Source organism: Elephas maximus, chromosome 4 (genome assembly GCF_024166365.1).
Source record: "Elephas maximus indicus isolate mEleMax1 chromosome 4, mEleMax1 primary haplotype, whole genome shotgun sequence".
NCBI lineage: Eukaryota > Metazoa > Chordata > Mammalia > Proboscidea > Elephantidae > Elephas > Elephas maximus.
The window spans coordinates 184,567,009-184,593,991 of record NC_064822.1 but is presented as its reverse complement, the minus strand read 5'-3'; the positions used below and the strand labels follow the sequence as shown (position 1 = coordinate 184,593,991).

At 39.7% G+C, this 26,983-nt stretch overlaps 1 protein-coding gene across 6 annotated transcripts in view; it reads left to right on the top strand.

Moving 5' to 3' along the window:
• Nucleotides 1-26,983, top strand: part of MRTFA (myocardin related transcription factor A) — a 138,068-nt gene that overhangs the window by 70,506 nt on the left and 40,579 nt on the right. For 2 of the 6 annotated variants that reach the window (XM_049885187.1, XM_049885188.1), the window contains exons 2-3: nucleotides 9,735-9,995; nucleotides 26,410-26,475. In XM_049885187.1, the coding sequence (XP_049741144.1) occupies nucleotides 26,469-26,475 (7 nt within the window). In that variant the 5' untranslated portion in view covers nucleotides 9,735-9,995; nucleotides 26,410-26,468. The other 4 variants (XM_049885186.1, XM_049885189.1, XM_049885190.1 and 1 more) reach the window with 4 other exon arrangements.

Here is a 26,983-nt window from a genome sequence, read left to right as displayed (position 1 = left end):
ATATAACCCTGACATACACCTTTTCTGACTTTAAACCACTCAGTATCCCCTTGTTCTTTGTGAACAACTGCCTCTTCATCTATGTACAGATTTTTCATGAGCACAATTAAATGTTATGGAATTCCCATTCTTCGTCATGTTATCCCTAATTTGTTATGGTCCACACAGCTGAATGTCTTTGCATAGTCAGTAAAACACAGGTAAACATCTTTCTGGTATTCTCTGCTTTCAGCTATGATCCATCTGACATCAGTAATGACATTCCTGGTTCCACGTCCTCTTCTGAATCCGGCTTGAGTTTCTGGCAGTTCCTTGTTGATATGCTGCTGCAGCCGCTTTTGAATAATCTTGAGAAAAATTTTACTTGTGTGCGATATTAAGGCCCTCATTAGCACAGTACAACAGAATATATACGTGAAGCCTGTTTTTCAACTGCAGCAGCTAAGAGGGAGTGACAGATTTGTGACTTTTGACACTACCCTGCCCATTAAGCAGCATCCTCACCTACCCACATCAGGGACCTGAGGACTAGTGGCTCCACCCACTTCACCTAGGCACCTGTGACAGGGGTCTGAGAATAAGTGGTGCCTCCCAGTCCTTACAGCCACAGCATTGGGTGCCCAAAGTCAAGCTGCAAAACCTACCCACCTATGTGCTCTAAGAAACAGGGGCATGCCTTTCACCTAGGCAGTCAGGGGTAGCCATCAGCCTCCTACCTTGCTTAGCATGTAACACTCTCCTGCAGCCAGATACCTGTGCCTACTCCAATCAACCCTGTGTAGCCCTGCCTGTCTAGGGCTGTAGGTGAGAACCTGGACTGCACACTTGGTGAGCAATGACCTGAACACCTGAACTGAATCCACACAAGAAAAGTAAATGGACTTGTGGCCTCACATACCTAGTAACAGCTCTAACCACCTGGTGACAAGAACGTGAGAGCATCAGAGACACCAATAATCAAAGTAGTTCACACGACCAACCTATTTGGGCATATCAAAACAAAATAAAACAAGCCAGGATACAGTAAGCAAACATAAAATAAATAAATATAAAGACTGATTGATGGCTCAGAGGCAACAGTCAATATCAGATCACATAAAGAGACAGACCATGATGTCTTCAGCAAGCGGCCAGAACAAAGAACCAAGAAACCTCCCAGAGGAAGATAAGATCTTGGAGTTACTAGAGGTACAATTCAAAAGATTAATACACAGAGCTCTTCAAAAGATCAGGAAGGTGATCAGGCAAAATGGAGACCAAGCCAAGGAACACACAGGCAGAGCAACAGAGAAACTTAAGAAGGTTATACAAGAGCATAATGACAAATTTAACAAGCTGCAGGAACTCATAGAGAGACCACAAACAAATCCAATTAGCAATAAAATTTACGAATGAGACAACGCAAGAGAAAGCCACAGGAGCAGAATTGAGATAATGGAAGTCAGAATTGGTGAGATTGTAGATAAAGCACTTGACACCAATTTATTTGAGGAAAAATCAGATAAAAGAATTAAAAAAAATGAAGAAACCCTAAGAGTTATATGGGAATCTATCAAGAGGAATAACCTACGAGTGACTGGAGTACCAGAACGGGTGGAGGGGGGGGATAACAAAAAATACAGAGAATTGTTGAAGATCTGTTGGCAGAAAACTTCCGTTATACCATGAAAGACAAGAAGATATCTACCATGAAAGATGGGAAGATATCTATCCAAGAAGCTCATTGAACCCCACACGGGGTAGGATCCCAAAAGAAAGTCACCAAGACATATTATAATCAAACTTGCCAAAACCAAACCAAAGATAGAGAATTTTAAGAGCAGCTAGAGATAAATGAAAAGTCATCTACAAAGGAGAGTCAATAAGACTAAGTTCTGACTACTCGGCAGAAACTTGCAGGCAAGAAGGCAATGGGATGACATCTGTAAAGCCTTGAAGGAAAAAAATTGCCAACAGGAATTATATATTCAGCAAAACAGTCTCTCAAATATGATGGCGAAATTAGGGCATTTCCAGATAAAACAGACGTTAAGGGAATTTGTAAAAACCAAACGAAAATTACAAGAGATACTAAACGGAGTCCCCTGGTTAGAAAATAACATCAGATAACAACCAAACAACCCAGATAGAGAAGTCGCAAAAATTAATCAAAGGTAAAACACTGAAAATAGGGAGAGATGTCAGTATGTAAAAGATGATAATATTAAAAGGAAAAAGAGGGACTAAGTAATATAGTCATAGAACTTTCATATGAAGAGGAAGTCAGTGTGATACTAAGAAATAAAAGATTGCTTTAAACTTAGAAAAATAGGAGTAAATATTCAGGTAGCCACAAAGGAAACTAATAGTTCTACACATCAAAATAAAAAACAAGAAAAAGATAAAGACTCAGTGAATACAAAATCAACAACAGTGAAAAAGATGAAAAGAAAGTACATACAGAAAAACAACACAGAAAATTAAGTAGAACGAAGAAACTGTCAGCACACACAAAAAATACATCAAAATGACAGCACTAAACTCATAAAAAAATTTTTTTTTTTTTACTTATCAATAATTATGCTGAATGTAAATGGACAAAACACACCAATAAAAACAGTGGAGAATGGACAAAAAAAAACACGATCAGCGTGCTGCCTACAAGAGACAGACCTTAGACTCAAAGACACAAACAAACTCAAAAGATGGGGGGAAAAAATATATCAAGCAAACAACAATCAAAAAAGAGCAGGAGTGGCAATGTTAATTTCTGACAAAATAGACTTTAAAGCAAAATCCACCACAAAGAATAAGGAAGGATGCTGTATAATGATTAAACAGTCAGTACACCAGGAGGACATAACCATAATAAGTATTTACACACCCAATGACAGGGCTCCGAAATACATGAAACAAACTCTAACAGCATTGAAAAGAGAACTAGACAGCTCCACAATAATACCAGGAGACTTCAACACCACTTTTGGTGAAGGACAGAACATCTGGAAAGAAGCTCAGTGAAGACATGGAAGATCTAAATGCCACAGTCAGCCAACTCGATCTCATAGACATATACAGAACATTCCACCCAACAGCAGCCAAGTATAGTTTCTTTTCCAATGCACATGGAACATTCCCCAGAACAGACCACATATTAAGCCACAAAGCAAGGCTTAACAGAATCCAAAACATCTTTTTTGACCATAAAGCCATAAAAGTAGAAATCAATAACAGAAAAAGCAAGGAAAAAAAATCAAACACATGGAAACTGAACAACACCTTGCTCAAAAACTACTGGGTTATAGAAGAAATTAAGGATGGAATAAAGAAATTCACAGACTCAAATGAGAATGAAAACACATCCTACCAGAACCTTTGGGACATAGCAAAAGCAGTGCTCAGAGGTCAATATATAGCAATAAATGCACACACCCAAAAAGAAGAAAGGACCAAAGTCAAAATATTAACCCTACAACTCGAACAAACAGTAGCAAAAGAAGACCTTGAGTACCAGAAGAAAGAAAATAATAAAAAATTAGAGCAGAAATAAATGAAATAGAGAACAGAAAAACAATTGAAAGAGTTAACAAACCCAAAAGCTGGTTCTTTGAAAAGATCAACAAAATTGATAAACCATGGGCCAAACTGACAAAGGAAAAACAGGAGAGGAAGCAAATAGCCCAAATAAGAAATGAGATAGGGGATATCACAACAAACGCAACTGGAATTAAAAAAATAACAACAGAATACTATGAAAAATTGTACTCCAACAAATTTGAAAACCTAAAGGAAATGGACAAATTTTAGAAACACACTACCCACCTAAATTAACACAAACTGATGTAGAAAAACTAAATAAACCTATAACAAATGAAGAGATTGAAAAGGTAATTTAAAAACTCCCAACAACAACAACAAAAAAAGCCCTGGCCCTGATGGCTTCACTGGAGAGTTGTACCAAACTTTCAGAGAAGAGTTAGCCCTTAAAGGTATTTCAGAGAAAAGGATGGAATACCCCTGAACTCATTCTGTGAAACCAGCATAACCCTGATACCAAAATCAGGTAGAGACACCACAAAAAAAGAAAATTACAGACCTGTATCCCTCATGAACATAGATGCAAAAATCCTCAACAAAATTCTAGCCAATAGAATTCAACAACATATCAAAAAAATAATTCACCATGGCTAAGTGGGATTCATACCAGGTATGCAGGAATGGTTCAACATTAGAAAAACAGTTAATGTAATCCATCACATAAATGAAACAAAAGAGAAGAACCACATGATCTTACCAGTTGATGCAGAAAAGGCATTTGACAATGTCCAACACCCATTCATAATAAAACTCTAAAATAGAAATAGAAATAGAAGGGAAATTCCTCAACATAATAAAGGGCGTTTATACAAAGCCAGCAGGCAACATCATCCTAAATGGAGACAATCTGAAAAATTCCCCTTGAGAACAAACCAGACAAGGATGCCCTTTATTACCACTCTTATTCAACCTTGTGCTTTGAGGTCCTAGCAATTAGGCTAGAAAAAGAAACAGAGGGCATCCATATTGGTAAGGAAGAAGTGAAAGTATTTGTATTTGCAGATGTTATGCTCTTATACACAGAAAACCCCAGAGAATCCAGAAGAAAACTACTGGAACTAATACAAGATTTCAGCAAAGTATCAAGATACAAGACAGACATATAAAAATCAGTTGGATTCCTCTACACCAACAAAGGGAACTTTGAAGAGGAAATCACCAAATCAATACCATTTACTATAGCCTCCAAGAAGATAAAATACTTAGGGATAAATCTAACCAGAGATGTAAAAGACCTATAAAAAGAAAACTACAGGACACTACTGCAAGAAATCAAAAGAGACCTACATAACTGGAAAAACATACCTTGCTCAGGGATAGGAAGACTCAACATTGTGAACATGTCAGTTCTACCCAGAGCAATCTACAGATGCAATGCAATCCTGATCCAGATTCCAATGGCATTTTTTAACGAGGTAGAGAAACAAATCACCAACTTCATATGGAAAGGGAAGAGGCTCTGGGTAAGTAAAGCATTACTGAAGAAGAACAAAGCCTCACACTACCTGATTTTAGGATCTGTTAACTGCCACAGTAGTCAAAACAGCCTGGTACTGGTATGACAACAGATACATACAATGGCACAGAATTGAGAATCCAGACGTAAATTCATCCACCTGTGAGCAGCGATATTTGACAAAGGCCCAAAGTCTGTTAAATGGGGAAAAGACAGTCTCTTTAACAAGTAGTGCTGGCATAACTGGATATCCATCTGCAAAAACATGAAACAAGACCTGTACCTCACACCACGTACAAAAACTAACTCAAAATGAATCAAAGACCTAAATATAAAATCTAAAATGATAAAGATCATGGAAGAAAAAATAGGGACAGTGCTAGGAGCCCTAAGACATGGCATAAACAGAATATGAAACATAACTAACAACATACAAACACCAGAAGAGAAACTAGATAACTGGGCACTCCTAAAAATCAAACACACTCATTCGAAGACTTTACCAGAAGAGTAAAAAGATTACCTACAGACTGGGAAAAAGATTTTAGCTATGACATTCCTGATCAGCACCTGATCTCTACAATCTGTAAAATCTGTATGATTCTGCAAAAACTCAACTACAAAAAGGCAAATAACCCAATTTAAAAAATGGGCAAAGGATATGAACAGGTACTTCACTAAAGAAGACATTCAGGTGGCTAATAGATACATGAGGAAATGCTCACGATCATTAGCTGTTAGAGAAATGCAAATCAAAACTACAATGAGATTCTATCTCACTCCAACAAGGCTGGCATTAATTCAAAAAAACACAAAATAATAAATGTTGGAGAGGTTGTGGAGAGATCGGAACACTTATGCACTGCTGTCAGGAATGTAAAATGGTACAGCCACTTTGGAAATCAATTTAGCACCTCTTTAAAAAACTAGAACTAGAACTACCATACGATTCAGCAGTCTCACTCCTTGGAATATATCCTAGAGAATTAAGAGCCTTTATACGAGCAGATACATACACACCCATGTTCACTGCAGCACTGTTTACAATAGCAAAAAAAGGGAAACAACCCAGGTGCCCTTCAGCAGACAAATGGATAAACAAATTATGGTATTTACACACAATGGAATACTGTGCAGTGATAAAGAACAATGAGGAATTGTGAAACATCTCACAACATGGATGAATCTGAAGACATTATGTTGAGTGAAATTAGTGAGTCTCAAAAGGACAAATATTATATGAGACCGCTATTATGAGAACTCAAGAAAAGGGTTAAATCAGAAGAAAACATTCTTTGATGGTTACTAGGGTGGGCAGGGAGGGAGAGGGGAGTTCACTATCTGGATAGTGGACAAGAATTAGGTGAAGGGAAGGACAACACCCAGTGCAGGGGAAGTCAGGACAACGGACTAAACCAAAAGCTAAGAAGTTTCCTGAACACAACTGAACACTTTGAGGGACAGAGTGGCAGGGGTCTGGGGACCATGGTTTTGGAGGACATCTAGGTCAATTGTTATAACAAAGTTTATTTTAAAAATGTTCTGCTTCCCGCTTTGGTGAGTGGCATCTGGAGTTCTAAAAGGTTGCGAGCGGCCATCTAAGATGCATTAGTTGGTCCCAGCGCACCTGGAGCAAAGGAGACTGAAGAACACCAAAAACACAAGGAAAATATGAGCCCAAGATCCAGTAGGGCCACATAAACTGGAGACTTCATCAGCCTGAGACCAGAAGAACTAGATAATGCCCAGCTACCACCAGTGATTACCCTGACAGTGAACACAACAGAGTCCCGGTGACTGAGCAGGAGAAAAGTGGGATGCAGAACTCAAATTCCCGTAAAAAGACCAAAGTTAATGGCCTGACTGAGACTAGAGGAACTCCAGAAGACGTGGCTCCTGGACTCTCTGTTAACCCAGAACTAAAACCATTCCCAAAGCCAACTCTTCAGACAAAGATTAGACTGGATTGTAAAACAGAAAAGAATACTCCTGAAGAATGTGCTCTTAGTTGAAGTGGATACGTGGGACTAGATGGCCAGCTCCTGTCCGGAGGTGGGTTGAGAAGGCAGAAAGGGATAGGAGCTGGTTGAATGAACACGGGAAACCCTGGGGCAGAAAGGGGGAGTGTGCTGTCACAGTCTAGGAATTGCAACTAGTGTCACGTAATAATACGTGTATAAATTTTTATATGAAGAATTAACGTGAGGTATAAACTTTCACCTAAAGCACAATTAAAAAAAAAAAAAAGTCTTGATGGGGGAGGCCTGGGTGATGTTGAATGGCAACCTAGCAAGTATGGGGATAGAGAGGGTATTCCAGGATCCTGGGGCTAATCAGGGAAACCCTGGTGGCGTAGTGATTAAGTGCTACAGCTGCTAATCTAAAGGCTGGCAGTTCAAATCCACCACGTGCTGCTTGGAAACTCTATGGGGCAGTTCTGCTCTGTCCTATAGGGTCGCTATGAGTCGAAATCGACTCGATGGCAGTGGGTTTGGTTTTTTGTTTTTTTTTTTTTTTGGTTTGGGGCTAATAAGACGAAAAGGCACTGATCAGGACATGCAAACTTGCTCCCTTGGCATGATCAGAGTAACGTTTCTTTAGGGCATTCAGATATGTGCTGAACACACTCCGGCAGTGGGTCAGGCAGATGGCACATTCGTGCACTGCTCCTCAGAGGGCTGCCAGCTTACAGAGATATCATTGGAGGTGTAGCTGTGCTCTGGCAAGAACAGCCTGGGAGCCTGGATTTCATCTGGCATTTGATCCTTCCCAGTTGAGAGGATCCTTCAGGACTGGTTTGGTCTCTGAGTCCACTTCGAGGTCGGCATGTATTTGTACCCCTCCTTCCCCTACCCTGTCTAGGAGTTGATTTTTACTTTCAGCACAGCCCAGAACGGACTCACCTCCTCTAAGTGGTTCCTTCAGGCCGGGGATGACCAGGGCTAGCCTTTTGAGATACCACCACTGCCTCCCTTCCTACCCCCAGCCTGTCTCCATGCAGATCCAAATTTTCAGGTTTGACCTTCCATCCAAGAATAAATGGTTTTTGTTTTTTTTTTAAGTATAGGGTCACTATGAGTTGGAATCGACTCAGTGCCACTGGGGTACTGGGTAGGCAAGCTAGACCGCAGTCACGTGGCCCATCATTTGCACAGTTCATCCCTTTGGCTGTGTGAAGGAAATTTGGGTGTGACCCAACCCTTGGGCTTCACTGACACTCCTCCCTTTCCTGTTGCCCTTTTGATTTGTTTAAATCTGATATTCAGCCTCTCCTCCCCCCTCCTCACACCCCATTGGAGTCTCCGGAGCTATTTCTGTCGGTTTGATGATCCCCAGCTGTTGCTGTAGTTCTGGCTGTTTTCATGCCCAGGAGAGGCCGAAGAGCTAGAGGAGAAGGGGGTTTGCCTGCCGTATGTTACACAGCGTGTCAATCAAGTCCAATTCATTTTTTCTGAAACAATTAGAGTGAGATCTCTCAGGGAGGGATGATAGTACTGGAACTGTCTGAAAATGCAGGAGATGGGTAAGTGCAAGCCAGTATCAGGGAAATATTAAAAACAAGCTTTCTGCTGATAAGGGTGGTGACTGGGTAATGATCTGATCACTTTGCATTCTATTTCCATTTTAGCTTTGGAGCTGGAATGTCCCCTCCACCCATGGTATGTGTGGAAGGAGCCAAACATCTAGATTAAAGGGGATTCTGTGTTAGGAAAATACATGGAAATCATTCCTGAAGTAGCCAGAAAAGGCATTGATTTCAGTTCTGCTTTTACTTAATGTAGGTTTGTTTCATAAAGTTTTGTGCAAGACCTGCAGTAATGAAACATTCCACTTGCAAATATAACCACACAAACTTCAGGAAATACAGAGTTGTGGTTCTTATAACAACATGACTTCCTCTATGGTTACACATTCATTTATTTTGAGCTGTTCTTTACTACTTCTGGGGCACAGGAACTGGGAGAATCCCACAGTAGTTAAATGGACTACTGTATTTTAATAAAGTGGCTTTTCCTCATGTATTTGATCTTGATAACTTTTAACCCTTTCCAACAATTTTAGTTAATAGACTTGTAGCTTTTTTTTACCTCATTTACTACATGAAGTTGAATTTCATTCTTCCAGAGAAGAGAAATTTTGCTGCGGCTTTTACCAACATTTATTTTTAAACCTTCCTTGAATTTTTTTGAGACAGATCATTGAAGTGTTATATCCTCTAGGATATAAGGATGAGAAATTATTTTTTTCTTTAAATATCCATAGAAAACTTTACACATAAACATTTGAAGAACTTTCAAATTTGTATATATTTTTTAAAAACTCAGTTGGCCAAATTTCTAATCACCTCTTTTCTCTAATCCCTTCCCCTAAAAAAAAAAAAAAAAAGTATATTAAGCAGAGTTTGCTTTTTTCCAAAATGTCAGTTAATTACTATAAACACTCAAAGTTAATTTCAAGAATATCAAGAAGCAAAACAGGAAAAACCTATCAGATAAGCTTGAAATACTTTAATAGAAAAAATTAATACTGTCCAAGTATTTGCACAATTTATGTGAGAAGATAGGCCTCCCTTGTGATTTCAGTCATTATTCTTCTGTCATAGTAGATATTTTTCAAGTCCATGTTATACAAATGTACAAAGCATAAGTACTCTGATCTTGTTTTAAGAAAAAAAAAATTTGTCTTTTCTGCCTTGCTGTAGAATGACTGCCCTGTTCCATGTTTTGGATCTGCTCACCTGTTACTTGCCCACAGCAAAGTTGGAGGCAAAATGACAGCATCAGTAATACCAGGAGGGACTAACAACTGAGATTCCAGACTGCCCACATTTCTGGATGAACGCGCAGAACTGATGTGGCAGGGAAAGTGCTGTTGCTGGTGCCTTTAACTTTGGAAGGGATTGTTCAGACGGCCATGCCCATCTAGAGGAAGCACATTCCCACGTCATCTCCACGCCATTCAGGTGTTTGGTACAAGCGAACACTATGCTCGGGTCTTATGTGATGGGCTTGTTTGAACATGGCCTTATAAATGTCAGGAAAAGATTCTGATGCCACTGAAATAGTTGGCAGTTTGAGATCTGTCTGCCCCAATTAGAGAAGGAAATTATATCAACGAGGGGAGATGGGAAACTACCCAAAATGAAATGGTGAGCCCCAGATCTTTTGAGGATTTGAGAAAGAGTTTGCTGTATGTACTTATTTGCTTATCTGTTTACTTATTTTTAATTGTTGATATTTTTGCTATAACTCTGTCCTTAAATGTAGTGCAATAGAAAGAGCATACATAGACTTTGGAATCAGGCCCCTGTGTTTGGAGTATGACTCTACCTCCTACTAGCTGTCCAACCAGTTACTTAACCAGTTTGAACTTCAGTTTCTTCATTTATGAGTAGAGGTAATACATACCTCAAATAGTTGTTGAGATTAAATGAGTCATTGTATTTAGGAGTTCCACATACTAGATTCCTCATTTCTTACATATTAGTTTCCTTCCCCAGGTAAGCCTTTTCTTACCTCAGGGCCTTTGTACTTGCTGTTCTTACTACGTGGAACATCTTCCTCTAGAGGTCATGGTGTTATTTTGGTCTCTGTGTAGAGACTCATAGTGACCCCATGTAACAGTAGAACTGCCCCATAAGATTTTCTAGACTGTAGTCTTTATGGGAGCAGATTGCCAGGTCTTTCTCCCATGCAGCCACTGAGCAGGTTTGAACCGCCAACCTTTTGGTTAACAGCCAAGCACTTAACTGTTATGCCATTAGGACTGCTTGAAGTTACAATATATACAACTTACTGTGTTTTCCTCCCTAGAATATATGTTCTGTGGGGGCAGGGATCTCATCTGTCCATTTTACTGCTTTATAACCTAATATGGTGCCTGGCAGATAATACCAAAAACCAACCCCATTGCCGTCAAGTGGATTCTGACTCATAGGTACCCTATAGGACAGAGTAGAACTGCTCCATAGGATTTCCAAGGCTGTATGTCTTTTCGGAAGACTGTCACATCTTTTTCCAGTGGAGTGGCTGGTGGGTTCAAACTACCGAACTTACGGTTAGCAGTCAACTGCTTTAACCACTGTGCCACCAGGGCTCCTCTCTGTATTATAATAGGTGTGCGATAAATACTAGTTTAATGAGTTAATGAATGAATGAATCAATCAAGATTCTCCCTAGTACCAGGGAAGAACCCCTGGTGAATGCAGGAAGGAAGTCGTACTATGAAATGGGTGTTCTCCGCCTTTGCAGAGTAGATGAGACAGCCAAATAGGAAGTAGGCCTGTGAAGTTTTCTTGTGTCCTTTCAGACTTCCTGTTGTCTCTGGGAGGAGCCTTTTTGAATGACCTTTAGACATGGCCACCGTTGTCCTATTAGAGCCTCTATTCCTTTTAGAATTGGAATGTAAGGAGCCTTTTCAGATTCTGGAGCCCTGGTGGCATAGTGATGAAGAGCTTGGCTGTTAACCAAAAGGTCGGCAGTTTGAATCCGCCACCTGCTCCTTGGACACCCTATGGGGCAGTTCTACTCTGTCCTATAGGGTCGCTATGAGCCAGAATCAATTTGGCAGCAACGGTTTTTTTTTTTTTTCCCCCCAGATTCTGGGAGACCTGATGGTGCAGTGGTTAAGAGCTTGGCTGCTAACCAGAAGGTTGGGAGTTTGTATCCACCAGCTGCTCCTTGGAAACCCTATGAGGCAGTTCTGTTCTGTCCTTACAGGGTTGCCATGAGATGGAATTGACTCAATGGCAATGGGTTTTTTTTAAGATTTCTAGAGTTTTGATGGGTCATATACTGTACTCATCACATACTGTCCCCTGAAATCACCTGGATTTTCCCCTGGTTAGTAAGTATATAGACCTCTAATCATTTTTTTCCAGCCACATCACACTGATAGCACTATTAATATAGTATCATTTTAAAACATGGAGGACTGGTGTGTTTTATGAAAGAAACATATAATAGTGGCTAATTTTTTTTTTAAGGGCTGAGGCTGTAGATACAGACAGAGCTGGGTTCCAGTTTCTGTTTGTCCTTTATGACCATGGACAAGTTGCTTAATCTCTCTAAACTTCAATTTCCTCACTGACAAAATAGAGTATAATAATAGTATCTTCCACATAGCTTCGTTGTGAGAATTAAATGAAATAATGCATGCAAAGTTTCTAGCACAGAATATTGTTCGTACTATTTTATTAGTATTATTAAAGAATACTGAGATCTTTTATTTTCCATATTTTAATAGCTTAAATCAGATTTTGATAAGTTGATTTATAAATTGGAGCCCTGGGGTGATACAGTGGTTAAGACCTCGGCTGCTAACCAAGAGGTCGGCTGTTTGAATCCACCACCTGCTCCTATAGGGGCAGTTCTGCTCTGTCCTGTAGGGTAGCTATGAGTCGGAATGGACACAGTGGCAACGGGTATGGGTTATCCTTTATAAATTACCAAGTTAAATGTATTAGTAGCCCAGGTTTACCAACCCAAAAAAATGCTTCATTTCTCTGCCTTTATCCTTGACGGTATTCAGATTAAATGATTACAAATTTATCATTTTCTTGTATTATTTATGGTTTCTAAAGTGGATTATTTGAAAGAATAACTCAGAAGGCATTGGTGGGTCAGTGGTAGAGTTCTCCCCTTCCATGTGGGAGATCTGGATTTGATTCACAGCCAATGCACCTCACATGCAGCCACCACCTATCTGTCAGTGGAGGTTTGCCTGTTGCTCTGATGCTGAACAGATCTCAGCAGCATTTCCAGGCCAAGACAGGCTAGGAAGAAAGGCCTGGTGATCTCCTTCTGTAAAATCAACCAGTGAAACCCTATGGATCACAGTGGTCCAGTCCTCAGCTGATCATGGGGGTAGTGCAGGACTGGGCAGTGTTTGGCTGCCATGAGTTGGGGGCCAACTTGATGGCAGGTAACAGCAGCAATGACAGGTTAACTTGTGTTCACACACCTTATGCAGAGATGGAAGGGGGATTTATAAAGTTGTGACAAGTTGTGATTAAGTATCGACAATACTTAGTCAAATTGGAAATCCGTGGATAGATTTTGGGATGTGTAATTTGAAACCAAATTAGAGATTCTCCTCTTCATGCCTTTACATTACATTGTGGTTAACTGTGTTTATGTCACAAACCACTTTGTAATTTGAATTTACTAGAATGTCCTTTATTTGTTCATAATTAATAGTTTATAGAAACTAATCAGTAATTCCTATCTGTCCAAGAGATGGCAGCATTTCAGTTTGAAAGACACAAACCTTGATATGTTTCAGCAATTGATTCATAAATCTTCCTGTTGTTAGGTACCGTCAAGTCGTTTCCAGCATAGCAACCCTGTGTACAACTGAACGAAATATTGCCTGGTCCTGCACCATCCTCACAATCATTGCTATGTTTGAGCCCATTTTTGCAGCCAAGTTCTCCTCGTTTTAAGCAAGCAAGGTTGTATCATCTGTATAACTCAGGTTGTTAATGAGTCTTCCTCCAATCCTTCTTCGTATTGTCTGGCTTCTTGGATTATTTGCTCAGCATACAGATTGAGTAAGTATGGCAAAAAGATACAACCCTGACTCACACCTTTGCTGATTTTAAACCTTGCAGTATCTCCTTGTTCTTTTTGAACGACTGCCTCTTCGCCTATGTATAGGTTCCTCATGAGCACAATCAAGTGTTCTGGAGTCCCATGCTTCTCAGTGTTATCCATAATTTATTATGATCCATACAGTTGAATGCCTTTGTGTAGTCAATAAAACAGAGGTAAACATCTTTCTGGTATTCTCTGCTTTCAGCAAGGGTCCATCTGACATCAGCAGTGATATCCCATGTTCTACATCCTTTTCTGAATCCAGCTTGAATTTCTAGCATTTCCCTATCGTTGTACTGCTGCAACCACTTTTGAATGGTCTTCAGCAAAATTTTATTTGTGTGTGAAATTAATAATATTGTTCGATAATTTCCACATTCTGTTGAATCACCTTTCTTTGAAATGAGCACAAATATGGAACCGTTCCAGGCATTTAGCCAGGTAGCTGTCTTCTAAATTTCTTGGCACCTCTAGCACTGCATTCCTTTGTTGAAACACCTCAATTGGTATTCCATCAATTCCTGGAGCCTTGTTTTATGCCAGTGGCTTCAGTGCAGCTTGGAGTTCTTCCTTCAGTACCATCAGTTCTTGATCGTATGTTACCTCCTGAAATGGTTGAACACACTGACTCCTTGTATTCCTTCCATCTTCTTTTGATGCTTCCTGCATCATTTAATATTTTCCCCATAGAATCCTTCAGTGTTGCAATTCGAGGCTTGAATTTTTTCTTCAGTTCTTTCAGCTTGAGAAATGCTGAGCATGTTCTTCCCTTTTGGGTTTCTATCTCCAGGTCTTTGCACATATCATCATAATACTTGACTTTGTCTTCTCCAGCCACCCTTTGAAATCTTCTGTTCAACTCTTTTACTTCATCATTTTTTCCTTTTGCTTTAGCTACTCGACATTCAAGAGCGAGTTTCAGAGTCTCTTCTAACATCCATTTAGGTCTTCTCTTTCTTTCCTGTCTTTTTAATGACCTCTTGCTTTCTTCATGTATGATGTCCTTGAGCAACTCATCTGGTCTTCAGTCATTAGTGTTCAGTGTGTCAGATCTATTCTCGATATGGTCTCTAAATTCAGGTCGGATATACTCAAGGTCGTACCTTGGCTCTCGTGGACTTGTAACTTTCTTCAGTTTCAACTTGAACTTGCATATGAGTAATTGATGATCTGATCTGCAGTCAGCCCCTCTTCTTGTTCTGACTGATGATACTGAGGCTTTCCATCGTCTGTTTCCACAGATGTAGTCAATTTGGTTCTTGCGTATTCCATCTGGCGAGGTCCATGTATGTAGTGACTGTTTATGTCGGTGAAAAAAGGTATTTACAGTGAAAAGATCATTGGTCTTGCAAAATTGAATCATTTGATCCCCAGCATCGTTTTTATCACCAAGTCCATATTTTCCAACTACCAATCCTTCTTCTGTGTTTCCAGCTTTCACATGCCGATCACCAGTAATTATCAGTGCATCCTGATTGCATGTTCGATCAATTTCAGACTGCAGAAGTTGGTAAAAATTGAACTGAATCGTGGGAATAATCAAACCATTTAAATAGTTGGGATGTGGTGTCTGGATATGTTCTCTTATAGAAGTATTTGATGTTTGTTTCCCCCATCAAAGTGTCTTTGTAACATAACCCCTTAAATCCATGATTTTCCTTCTAAGCGCTGCTTTAACTGCATCCCATAAATTTGGATATATTGTTCTGTTCAAAGCCTGACCACAACTATATTCCCAGCAACGAGCAAAGTGTCTGGCACATAGTAGACCCTCGTGTTTCTTGAATGAGTGCTTAAGGAAAGAGAAGTTTAGAAAAGGAACTAAGGAAGAACTGAATAAGGAATGGATATGAGGAGGATAAATGGGCTGACCAACTAATACATGAACCTAGAACAACTAAGCAAATAAAAGTAAACTATGAATGAAACGACGTGCCAGTAACTTATCCAGGTCTCTATTTTTTAAATAGTTTTGGTGTCTTATGCAATTGGCTGTACTACAGTAAAGAGGAAATGTAGAAAAGATAGTTATCATCGAACAGTAATGAAGGAAAAGGTGTGCATTCCAGGATCTATCCTCTCTCATATCCCTTACTCTTTTCTTATAAAACATTTATCACAAGTTGTATTTATTTATTTGTGGTCAGTCATTTGATGTCTGCTTCCCCACTGGACCGAAAGCTTTATGTGGGTAGAAACCATAGGTGTATCCAGCATTTAGCACAGGGCCTGACACATTGTAGTTATTTAATGAATATTTTGTTAGATGAATGAATGAATGAATGAATGAGTGAGTGAATGGAGAAGAACTCTTTCCCTACCCTGAGTCCCAATCCCTATGTCAGTGGTGATGCCGAAAATAACCCAGGCAGCAGAACATGGGGAACACCCTCTTCTGGGAACATCCCTCACCTACTCTTAAATCGTACATTCTAAGAATAGCCTTTGGTCCTAAGTGCTAGGCAATTTGGATGTCACTAGATAATTTTTGGATCCTGGCTGAAAGCAGAGAATACCAGAAGGATGTTTACCTGTGTTTTATTGATTATGCAAAGGCATTTGACTGTGTGGATCATAACAACCTATGGATAACACTGCAAAGAACGGGAATTCCAGAAGAATTCATTGTCCTCATGAGGAACCTTTACATAGATCAAGAGGCAGTTGTTCGGACAGAACAAGGGGAGACTGATTGGTTTAAAGTCAGGAAAGGTGTGCATCAGAATCCAAGAAGCTGGACTATATGAAGAAGAACAGGGCATCAAGATTGGAGGAGGACTCATTAACAACCTGCGTTATGCAGATGACACAACCTTGCTTGCTGAAAGTGAAGAGGACTTGAAGCACTTACTAATGAAGATCAAAGACCACAGCCTTCAGTATGGATTACACCTCAACATAAAGAAAACAAAAATCCTCACAACTGGACCAATGAGCAACATCATGATAAACGGAGAAAAGATTGAAGTTGTCGAGGCTTTCATTTTACCTGGATCCACAATCAACAGCCATGGAAGCAGCAGTCAAGAAACCAGAAGACGCATCGCATTGGGCAAATCTGCTGCAAAGGACCTCTTCAAAGTGTTGAAGAGCAAAGATGTCACCCTGAAGACTAAGGTGCGCCTGAGCCAAACCATGATATTTTCAATTGCATCATATGCATGTGAAAGCTGGACAGTGAATAAGAAAGACCGAAGAAGATTTGACGCCTTTGAATTGTGGTGTTGGCGAAGATTATTGAATATACCAAGGACTGCCAAAAGAACGATCAAATCTGTCTTGGACGAAGTGCGGCCAGAATGCTCGTTAGAGCAAGGATGGCGAGACTGCGTCTTCCATACTTTGGACATGTTGTCAGGAGGGATCAGTCTCTGAAGAAGGACATCATGCTTGGCAGTGTACAGGGTCAGCGGAAAAGGGGAAGACCCTCAACGAGGTGGATTGACACAGTGGCTGCAACGGTGAACTCAAGCATCACAATGATTGTAAGGATGGCGCAGGACCGGGCAATGTTTCGTTCTGTTGTGCATAGGGTCGCTATGAGTTGGAACCGACTCGACGGCACCTAACAAGAACAACAACAGAGTTTTTCAGGCATATACTATAAATTGAAACGTAAAAATAAAATACACCAACAAAATATGTATAATACACTGACTGCTCCAAAGATGAACATTCTAATTATCAGCAGGCTAAGCTTCATGTAAGGCTAAAACCCAGTCTGTTCCTTCTCTGACCTTCCCAGGAAAACATATTCTCCAGTTTAAAGCTGGAAACGGTAGTCCGTGTTGCTGAATTAAGTCGCATTTGCTTGTTTATTCTGGGATTGGCACCTGAAGATTAATGAAGGAAAAAAAATGAACTAATTACTAGCAGATCAGGCCTTGTGAATTTATAGAAGGAACAGCACTTAGAGTAAAAAATTACTATCTGAAATTACGTTCAACAATATTTATTAAATATGCTAGGCCGTATATAAAAGAGAACTTAGAAGATGATCACATCACATGCCTTTAGGATTTTGATAAAAAAAACTTACAGAAGTGAGTCTAGAGATAACAGATTTTATTTCTCAATTGGCTTGTCTTTTAGCCGTTTTTTTTCCCGTTTTGACAAGTCTTCAGCGGTAGGCTGCAAATAATTTTTGTGGAAAAAGTGCGTTTGAAAACGAAAATTCTCTCCCATTACAAACTTTTTAACTCAAGTTTAAAACTGAATTTTTAACTTAAAAAGATTGAACCATCGTTTAATAAACATCAGAAGATGATGTGCCCTAAAGCAGTTGGTTGGGAGCATCAGAAGAAAGACTGTTGTTTATTGATTAAATCTGCTTTGCAGTATTTAGTTGACATGATATATAATTGACGTTGTGAACATCAATGGAGCATGTTTAACTTCCCAGCGTAAGGTGAGTTTAAGGCTAAAGCAGCCTTGAGTAGGCTAATGGTCCTTAACCTGCACTACAGTACAATCCTCTGGCAAACTTTTAAAAAATACTCCATTCCAGACCAATTAAAAAGTTCCCCAAATGATTTTACTGTGAAGCAAAGGTTGAGAATCACTGGAATGGGGGGAAAGTACAGGAACAGGGATACAGAAAATTTGGTTCCAGTACTGGCTTCTATTTGCGAATATTTTGTGGAGGATTTTGAGATCTGTACTCATGAAGGATAGCGATCTCTAGTTTTCTTGTGATGCATGTGTCTGACTTTGGTATCGGGGCAGTTCTGTATTCATAGAATGAGTTGGGAAGTGTTCCCTCCTCCTCTTTTTTTCTGGCAGAGTTTGTAAAGGACTAGTATTAATCCTTTTCTTAAATGTTTAGTAAAATTCACCAGTGAAACTGTCTGGGCTGGGACTTGCCTTTGAAGGGAGATTTTTAGTCATTAATGCAATTTCTACTTGTTATATAGGTCTATTTAGATTTTCGTTTTCCTTGACCAATTCAGGTAATGTATGGTCTTCTTATGAAAAAAGTTATCTAATTTGATGTAATATAGTTATTCATAGTATTCCCATATAATCCTTTTAATTTCTATAGAGTTAATGGTAATGTCTCCTCCTCTTACATTGCTGAGTTTTTCCTCTCTCTCTCTCTTTTTTTTTTCCTTGGTCAGTCTAGGTAAAGCTTGTCAATTTTGTTGATCTTTTCAAAGAATATACTTTTGGTTCCACTGATTTTCTGTTTTTTTTTTTTTTTTTCTGAATCATTGCTTTTCACTTTAATCATATTTATTTCCTTTTTCTAATTAGGCTTAGTTTTCTTTTTCTAGCTTCTTAAAGTGAAGTATTGATTTGAGATCTTCTTATATGGGTACTTCTATGAATTTCCCTCTGAGCTCTGCTTTAGCTGCATCCCATAAATTTTGATATATTCAATTCAAAAACTTCCTAATTTCCCTTACTGAGTTCAAAATACTCCGTTTTTAAAAAGTGATTTCTTGTTTGACCCGTTGGTTAAGAGTGTGTTGTTTAATTTTGACATATTTGTGAATTCCCCCAGTTTCCTTCTGTTGTTGATTTCTAATTTAATTCCATTGTGATCAGAGAACATACCTTGTATAATTTTAATCCCCTTAATTTTATCGAGACTTTTTTATGGTCTAGCATATGATTTGTCCTGGAGAATGTTCCATGTGCACTTGAGAAGAATGTTGTTAAATAGAGTGTTCTGCAGATGTTCATTAGTTCTTGGTTGGTTACTGTTTTTCAGATCTTCTATATTTTTGTAATTTTCTGGCTAGTTGTTTTATCTGTTATTGAGAATGAAGTAGATTGTGGTTCTTGAGATAAATTTAAATACTCATTCTAAATCCTTCAATAAAAATCAAGCAATTTAATTAAAATAAAACATATTCTCTAGTATTAGTTGTGTGTTAGGGAAGCCAGAAATGATACCTACTAATTTATTCCTAGTATACTGGGGCTTTTTATTTTTGTTTGAGGGTCACTTTTAATTGTCACGAAAACTGATGCTTTCAAATTTGGCTCCAGTCAGATCTGTTTCTCGGTTGATTATTTTGGGGAGCCGTTTTTTCCTTGGAAGTATGAGGGCCTCCATAGCTTAGAGCCAAATATCTGAGTTGGGAGAAAGTTAGGTTTTGAGAAGACTTGTTTGCTTTTTGATCTCCTCACGTATATAAACCTCATTGATTTTCAGATACAGCACTCTGCTTTTTTATTTTGTTGAGAACAAACACAGAACATACATCATTTCAACCATTTCTTCATGTACATTTCATTGACATTGATTATATTCTTCAAGTTGTGTAACCATTCTTACCCTCCTTTACTGAGTTGTTCTTGTTGTGCCTTGGATGGCTGCTTGCAAGCTTTTAAGGCCCCAGGCACTGCACCTTGAACTAGGAGGCAGAACGGGAGCACAATACATGTTATTAGACATTAACATGAAGCACTGTGCACTTTTGGCTAGCACATAATTTCTAATCCAGAAAAATTTCCCTTACTAATAAGTTTATTCTGAAGCCTTTGCTAACATAAATATTCTGAAAAGCTGTGGCCAAATTCATTGTCATTTGATTAGTTTTTATTTAAAGTTTCATATTCACATTTAAAGAAATGAGAAAAATACTTGTCAGTCTTCCTGAATTAGGGCTGTTATGAAATGCCCATACAGTTGGAACCCTTGGGGCAAAGAAGAGGGATGCAGAAGTCAGGTTTTTGCTCTTTCGGTATTCTGTCATTCCCATACCAGCCCCCTTCCTATTCTTGTCTACTTCCCTCATTACTTAGACTTTCTTTCCTTGTTCTCGAAGCCTTAGTTGAATCAATAATTGGACAAGATAGGAATAGCCCACCAAGCCACACTTCTCCTTTTTCAGTGAAACCCAGAGCCAAGGACTGGTGGGAACCACAGAGCTGGGCTTGAGAACACCTCGCTCCTTTTTTTCTTTCTAGTCCTGATCAACCCAATTGTTTGACGTGTCCAGTTCTTGGACATTACCACTTGAATGCTGTCAACATGCTTCCATGGTCTTAACAGGACAGAAATTACAGGCTTTGATTTCCCAAGTAGCCAGCTATTCAAATAGCAGTAGATCACCTTTTTTGAAGGCCAGTGGAAAACTCGATTCCTTCCATGGAAAATAGGGAGCCTCAGGTTCCCCACTATATAGTTCTGTTTGTTTTCTCTTTATTCCAGCCCTATTCTGGCAGGCAACTCAGCTGATTCACCGTCCATCAGTTTTAAAGACATCTGTTCATCTACATATAGGCTGCTCACCACAGACCCATTTAGAAACAGATGATATGTTACATTTCTGGAGTTCAATAACACTGAAGGTATAAAGCTTCATGCTTGTGCACAAATAGGTATTTTTGTGTAGTTTTTATTGTTTGGGGTGCAGAGAGGGGATCAAAATGGTGATGTACGATGCAATAGATTATGTCAAGTTTCTGTTCTCTAGAATCTCCCTGATCTAGCACTGTTCTTAAAAATAATCATTTGAACTGGTTTTAAATACTTTTTAGTGAAGGTGGGTGTACATTAAATTTATGGTCTCTGAAGTAGCCTCCTGATTTGGGTACTTTTCTCCAGTGAATACAGAATATATGGCTCTTGAGTTATTTATTGAAAGTGAGTTATTAAATAATTTCTTCTAAGATGAATAGCCTCTAAGTTCTAGAAATATAAAGGCATTTTATTTAAAGTGCTTAGAATTAAGAGAAATTAAAATACACTACCCAAAAACAAACTCACTGCCATTGAGTCGATTCCGATTAATAGCGACCCTATAGGACAGGGTCCATAGGATTTCCAAGGCCGTGGTGGGTGATCTTTACGGAAGCAGACTCTCAACGTCATTTGCCCTTAGAGTGGCTGGTGGGTTCAAACCGCTGACCTTTTGGTTAGCAGCTGAGCTCTTAAACACTGTGCGACCAGGGCTCCTTAAGATAGACTAAGAAAGGGGATTCATACTTCATACTTCCCCTTCCATAGTCTATGAATCTAGGAAAACTGGAAGTTATCAAAAATTAACTGAAACAAATAGTAAGCTGAAATGGACTGATATTGGCCACTTGAATCAGATAATCATATGTTCTACTATGCCAAGATGACAAATTGAAGAGGAATGGCATCGCATTCATCGTCAAAAGAACATTTCAAGATCAGTCCTGTAGTAGTTAGTGATAGGATAATGTGCACTGCAAATAACCCTTTTTTCAACAACATAAATGGCAACTATACACATGGACCTGCAAAATGGAATACACAGGAATCAAATCGACTACATCTGTGGAAAGAGACGATGGAAAAGCTCAATATCATCAGCCAGAACAAGGCCAAGGGACGACTACAAAACAGACCATTAATTGCTCATACGCAAGTTCAAGTTGATGCTGAAAAAAAATTAAAACAAGTCCATGAGAGCCAAAATACAACTTGAGTATATTCCACCTGAATTTAGAAACCATCTCAAGAATAGATTTGATGCATTGAACACTAATGACTGAAAACCAGACAAGTTGTGGGATGACTTCAAGGACATTATTCATGAAGAAAGCAAAAGGTCATTAAAAAGACAGGAAAGAAGGAAAAGATCAAAATGCATGTTCAGAAGAGACTCTGAAATTTGCTTCTGAAGGTAGAGTAGCTAAAGGGAATGGAAGAAATGATGAAGTAAAAGAGCTGAACACAAAATTTCAAAGGGCGGCTGAAGAAGACAAAGTAAAGTATTATAAGGAAATGTTGCGAAGACATAGAGTTAGAAAACCAAAAGAGAAAAAGCATGCCTAGCATTTCCCAACCTAAAAGAACTGAAGAAAAAGACTGCAGCCTTCAGTATGAATTACACCTCGACATAAAGAAAACAAAAATCCTCACAACTGGACCAGTAAGCAACATTATTACCAACGGAGAAAATATTGAAGTTGTCAAGGATTTCTTTTTACTTGAATCCACAATTAATACCCATGGAAGCAGTAGTCAGGAGATCAAATGACATACTGCATTGAGCAAATCTGCTGCAAAAGACTGAAGAAGAATTGATGCCTTTGAATTATGGTGTTGGTAAAGAATATTGACTGCCAGAAGAACAAACAAATCCATCTCAGAAGAAGTACAGCCAGAATGCTCCTAAGAAGCAAGGATAGCAAGACTTGATCTCACATACTTTGGACACGTTTTAAAGATGGATCAGACCCTGGAGAAGGACATTGTGCTTGGTAAAGTAGAGGGTCAGCAAAAAAGAGAAAGACCTTCAAGGAGATGGATTGACACAGTGGCTGCAACGGTGGGCTCAAACATAGCAATGATTGTGAGGGTGGCACAGGACTGGGCAGTGTTTTGTTCTGTTGTACGTAGGTAGCTATGAGTCGGAAACAACCTGATGGCATCTGTCTTAGGCTGGGTTCTTTAGAGAAACAAAACCAGTGAAATGTGTAGATAGATGGAAAGAGATAGGGAGGGAGAGAGATATCAAGGAAATGGCTTGCGTTGTTGTAGAGGTTGGAAAGTTACAAGGCTGCTTCTGACTCACCTAGCTGCAGGGGCTGAGGGACCCAAGATTGGCAGGTAAGACCCCAGGCTGCTGGCTCATGGGCTGTGGATGCTAACGAATGAATACAAGTTTGGCAGGTAAGATGGCAGGCTGGTGGCTCAAGTTCCAGGAACTAGAGGTCAGATGATAATGCGCGGGATGCAGGATCCAGAGTGAGCAAAAGCCAGTAAGCTTTGCCAGAAAGTCCATATATATTGGATGCAGGCCACACCCCCAAGGAAACTCCCTTTTAACTGATAGGCTGCTCGTAACAGATCTCATTGTGGAGATGATTGCATCATTGCATAACTCCCAAACTACATCATAACTGCCAGACCATTGACAGTCATGGCCCAGCCAAGTTGACACACAACCTTAAACATCACAGCACCTAACAACAAGAAGGAAGGGGAAATTTCTGTAAATAGCCAGTTCTTCATAATTGTAAGTCTTAGAAGGATCACTACATGTATACATAGCCAAGGAGATAAATTATAAAGTAAAATGAAGTATAGGTTGTAAATCTATGTTTACTGCTTTCATTTGTTTATTCCTCCTTGTACACATTATTGGAGTTCACTGGAGAGGGTTATGCAATGTATAAAACAATACTCTTTGGAGTCACAGAGACCTGGGTATGAAGTTCATCCCGTCACAGCTCTGTGAGCTAAGGCAAATATTTCATGCCTGAGCCTTGGTTTCCTCATCTGTAAAATGGTAATAGTAATTGTACTGTCCTCACAGAGTTTTTTTTTTTTTTGTTTTTTGAGGGTTATATAAGTTAAAAGCATGTCAGTCACTTAACACAAGGCCTCACATATAGTAACAGCTAGTGACCCCTGTTATTATTTGTCTTCTGTTGTAATTATTATTGCTTTTAAAGTATAGTTACAATTTATTCTGTAGTCAAGTTCCTGGATTAATTAGAATTTATTTCACTGAAGTAGATCACCTGAGCCCCTTTGACCCTGGTGCCCCTTGTCTGTCACACCAGAGAAGGAACCCAGGTGATCACTCTCTATGCCTGTTACCTCAGTAGCTTCAGGAAGCCTCTGGAGAAGCAGAGGAATAAGGAGCCCAGGTTCTGAAATTAAAAAGCTTCAGTTCAAATCCTTGCTCCACCTCTAGTTAAGTGAGATAACCTTAGGTAAATTACTTAATCCCTGTAGGTGTCAGTTTCCTTATCTGTAAAATGGGATTAATAATACCCAACTCTCCATAAAGAAGCCCTGGTGGCCAAATGGCTAAACCCTTGGCTGCTAACCGAAAGGTCTTCAGTTCGAACCTACTAGCAGCTCTGCAGGAGAAAAGACCTCACAATCTGCTCCCATAAGGATTACAGCCTAAGGAACACGATGGGGCAGTTCTGCTCTGTTCTGCAGAGTCACTGTAAGTTGGATTCGATTTGATGGCATCCAACAACAACTCCATGGGATGTCATGAGATTAAATGAGTTAAAAAGTGAGAGTACTAGAACAGTATCTGGCACAGTACATGCTCAGTAAATGTTAGCTGTTAGTGTGGCCGCCACAGGCTTTATCTGCTTTATTCTCCAAGACTGTGTTTTTAACAATGTTAAATTGTGAAGTAATATCCTGATTAGATTTCTCAGATTGTCTTTATCATCACTTTGACATCCAGTTTAATTCAAGAAACAGTTATCAAATGCTGTGTGTTAAGTGCTGTGAAGAGCATAGATCAATAAGATATGTGCCCTGCCCTGTAGGAGTTTCAAACCTGCTAGCAGAGAGAGGTAGCTATTACACAGGAAAAAATATTGATACACTATTGATAACTGATAAAAAGGTAGCTCATAAGAAAGGTAGAGTAGTTCAGGATGCTGAGACGCTATTGGGAAGTCAGATAGAGGACAGGTGTTCCAGGTGAAGTGAATAAATGAGAAAAGGTCCAGAGGTGGGAGAGCACATGTACTTGAGGCGGAGTACCTGGACAACCTTGACTGGGAGGAATGAGGTGGAAGAGGCACAGGTAGGCAAGGACACGAGCAAGTGAACTGTCACCGTAACGTGTGAAAAACCAGGTGAAACAAAATTGGCAAGACAGGAGCATGAAGAGGTAGAAGAGGTGAGAGTAGCTTAAAATTTTTAACTTTAGTTAGTACTGGGGGGCATAGCGATACCATTAGAGAGATAAGGATGGGAAGTGGGTTGAGTTTTGGAGAGAAAGCTAAGTTCTGCTTTAGACCTACAGAGATGTAGGCAGGAGCCTAGTTATGGTCCTGCCATTCTTGGAGACCTTCTTAAAAACTGTGTGGGTGTAAAAGGAAAAGGCAGATATCAGGACGCTATGATTCCCAGGACATGGAGGCTCTCCTCAGGCATGACTTGCACGGCCCCTACAATTGAAGGCTTATCATGGAAGTGACTTTTCTTTGGCCAATCAGATCCCCTAACCCTCCTTCTCTGGCAGTTTTCTTATTCAGTCCCTGAGTGCAGGCCATGCCACTGCCATTCTGCATGATGTGTGGTCGTAACCTCTTCTAGGTTTTATTGGCATTTTAAATAAAGATAATTGGTTTTTAACTTAAAAAAAAAAAAAAATCCCTATTAAGTTGTTTCCTGAAGTGATGCTACCAGAGTGGAAATAGGAGAAACGCCCTTCACCCTCCCCTAGCCGGATGTGCTTTGAATCGTGTAGCTTGGTTGTTTCACCTCAACTGGAAAAAAAAAGGTTCTTAGTGAAGGAGTAAGAGGAAGAAAAGAGGTATGTTGATGTGAAATCTTTACTGATCTAGAGAAACGCATTGCTTGGTGAAAATAGGTATAATTTTTAGACACAAAAGAAAAGATTTTACAAATAAGCAGTACTTCCGGCTCTATGTGAATAGCTGTATCAGTCACAGTACGTACGGTCGTAATCATTTGCCACTACCAGGAAGGAAGTGTGGGGCATCTGGAAAGCATTTTAGATGCTGGGTCGTGCTCTTCATTATGATATTTTCTTTAAGAATTTGTGTTTTCTAGTCTTAGGAGGAGGACACAGTGTTGTAGGAAGTTTTGAGCAAGAGGCAAGACTCTGGTACTTTGTGGATTGTTATCACCCTGCAAGACCCTAAGCAACTTCCTCTTGCCGCCCACAGCAGAATACGGAAACCCTGCTGTATCAGGCCACTTCTGCAATTACAGACAGTCACAATTAAAGGGGACCCTCCTGTCACACTACACTCCTCTGTTTTAAGACTTTTTTGCATTTGAGAATGTGTCTTTTGTGGTGGCGCGCCCGGCTGACCGTCCATCTCTCCTCTCTCTTTACCGCCCCACAGTGCTGCAGTTGAAGCTCCAGCAGCGCCGGACCCGAGAAGAGCTGGTGAGCCAAGGGATCATGCCGCGTAAGTGCCTCTCTCATCGTGCTCTAGAGTTGCTATGAGGACAACTTGTGGTGCCCAGCGTGCCATGGGAAACACCTAACGTAAAACAAACACAGTGGGTTTTATTTCCCACTCTTTCTTTCTCCTGCTTTGCCAAGCTCAGGGACTTACAACACTCAGTAGTTCAGATAATGGCCCTCTTTGATCAAGCTGAGTGAAATAAACAGCATTAGGTTGAAAGGGTATGTGTTAGTTATCTGGTGCTGGTCTAACAGAAATACCACAAATGAGTAACTTGAACAAATTATTTTCTCACAGTTTAGGAGGCTAAAGTCTGAATTCGGGGTGCTGGCTCTAGGGGCAGGCTTTCTCTTTCTGTTAGCTCTGGAGGAAGGTCCTTTTCTCCTTGAGCTTCTGCTCTAGGGCAGTCTTCATGTGGCTTGGCATCTCTCTTCCCCCATCTCTACTCTGCTTGCTTGTTTAATCTCTTTTATATCTCAAAAGAGATTGACTCAAGATACACCCTACA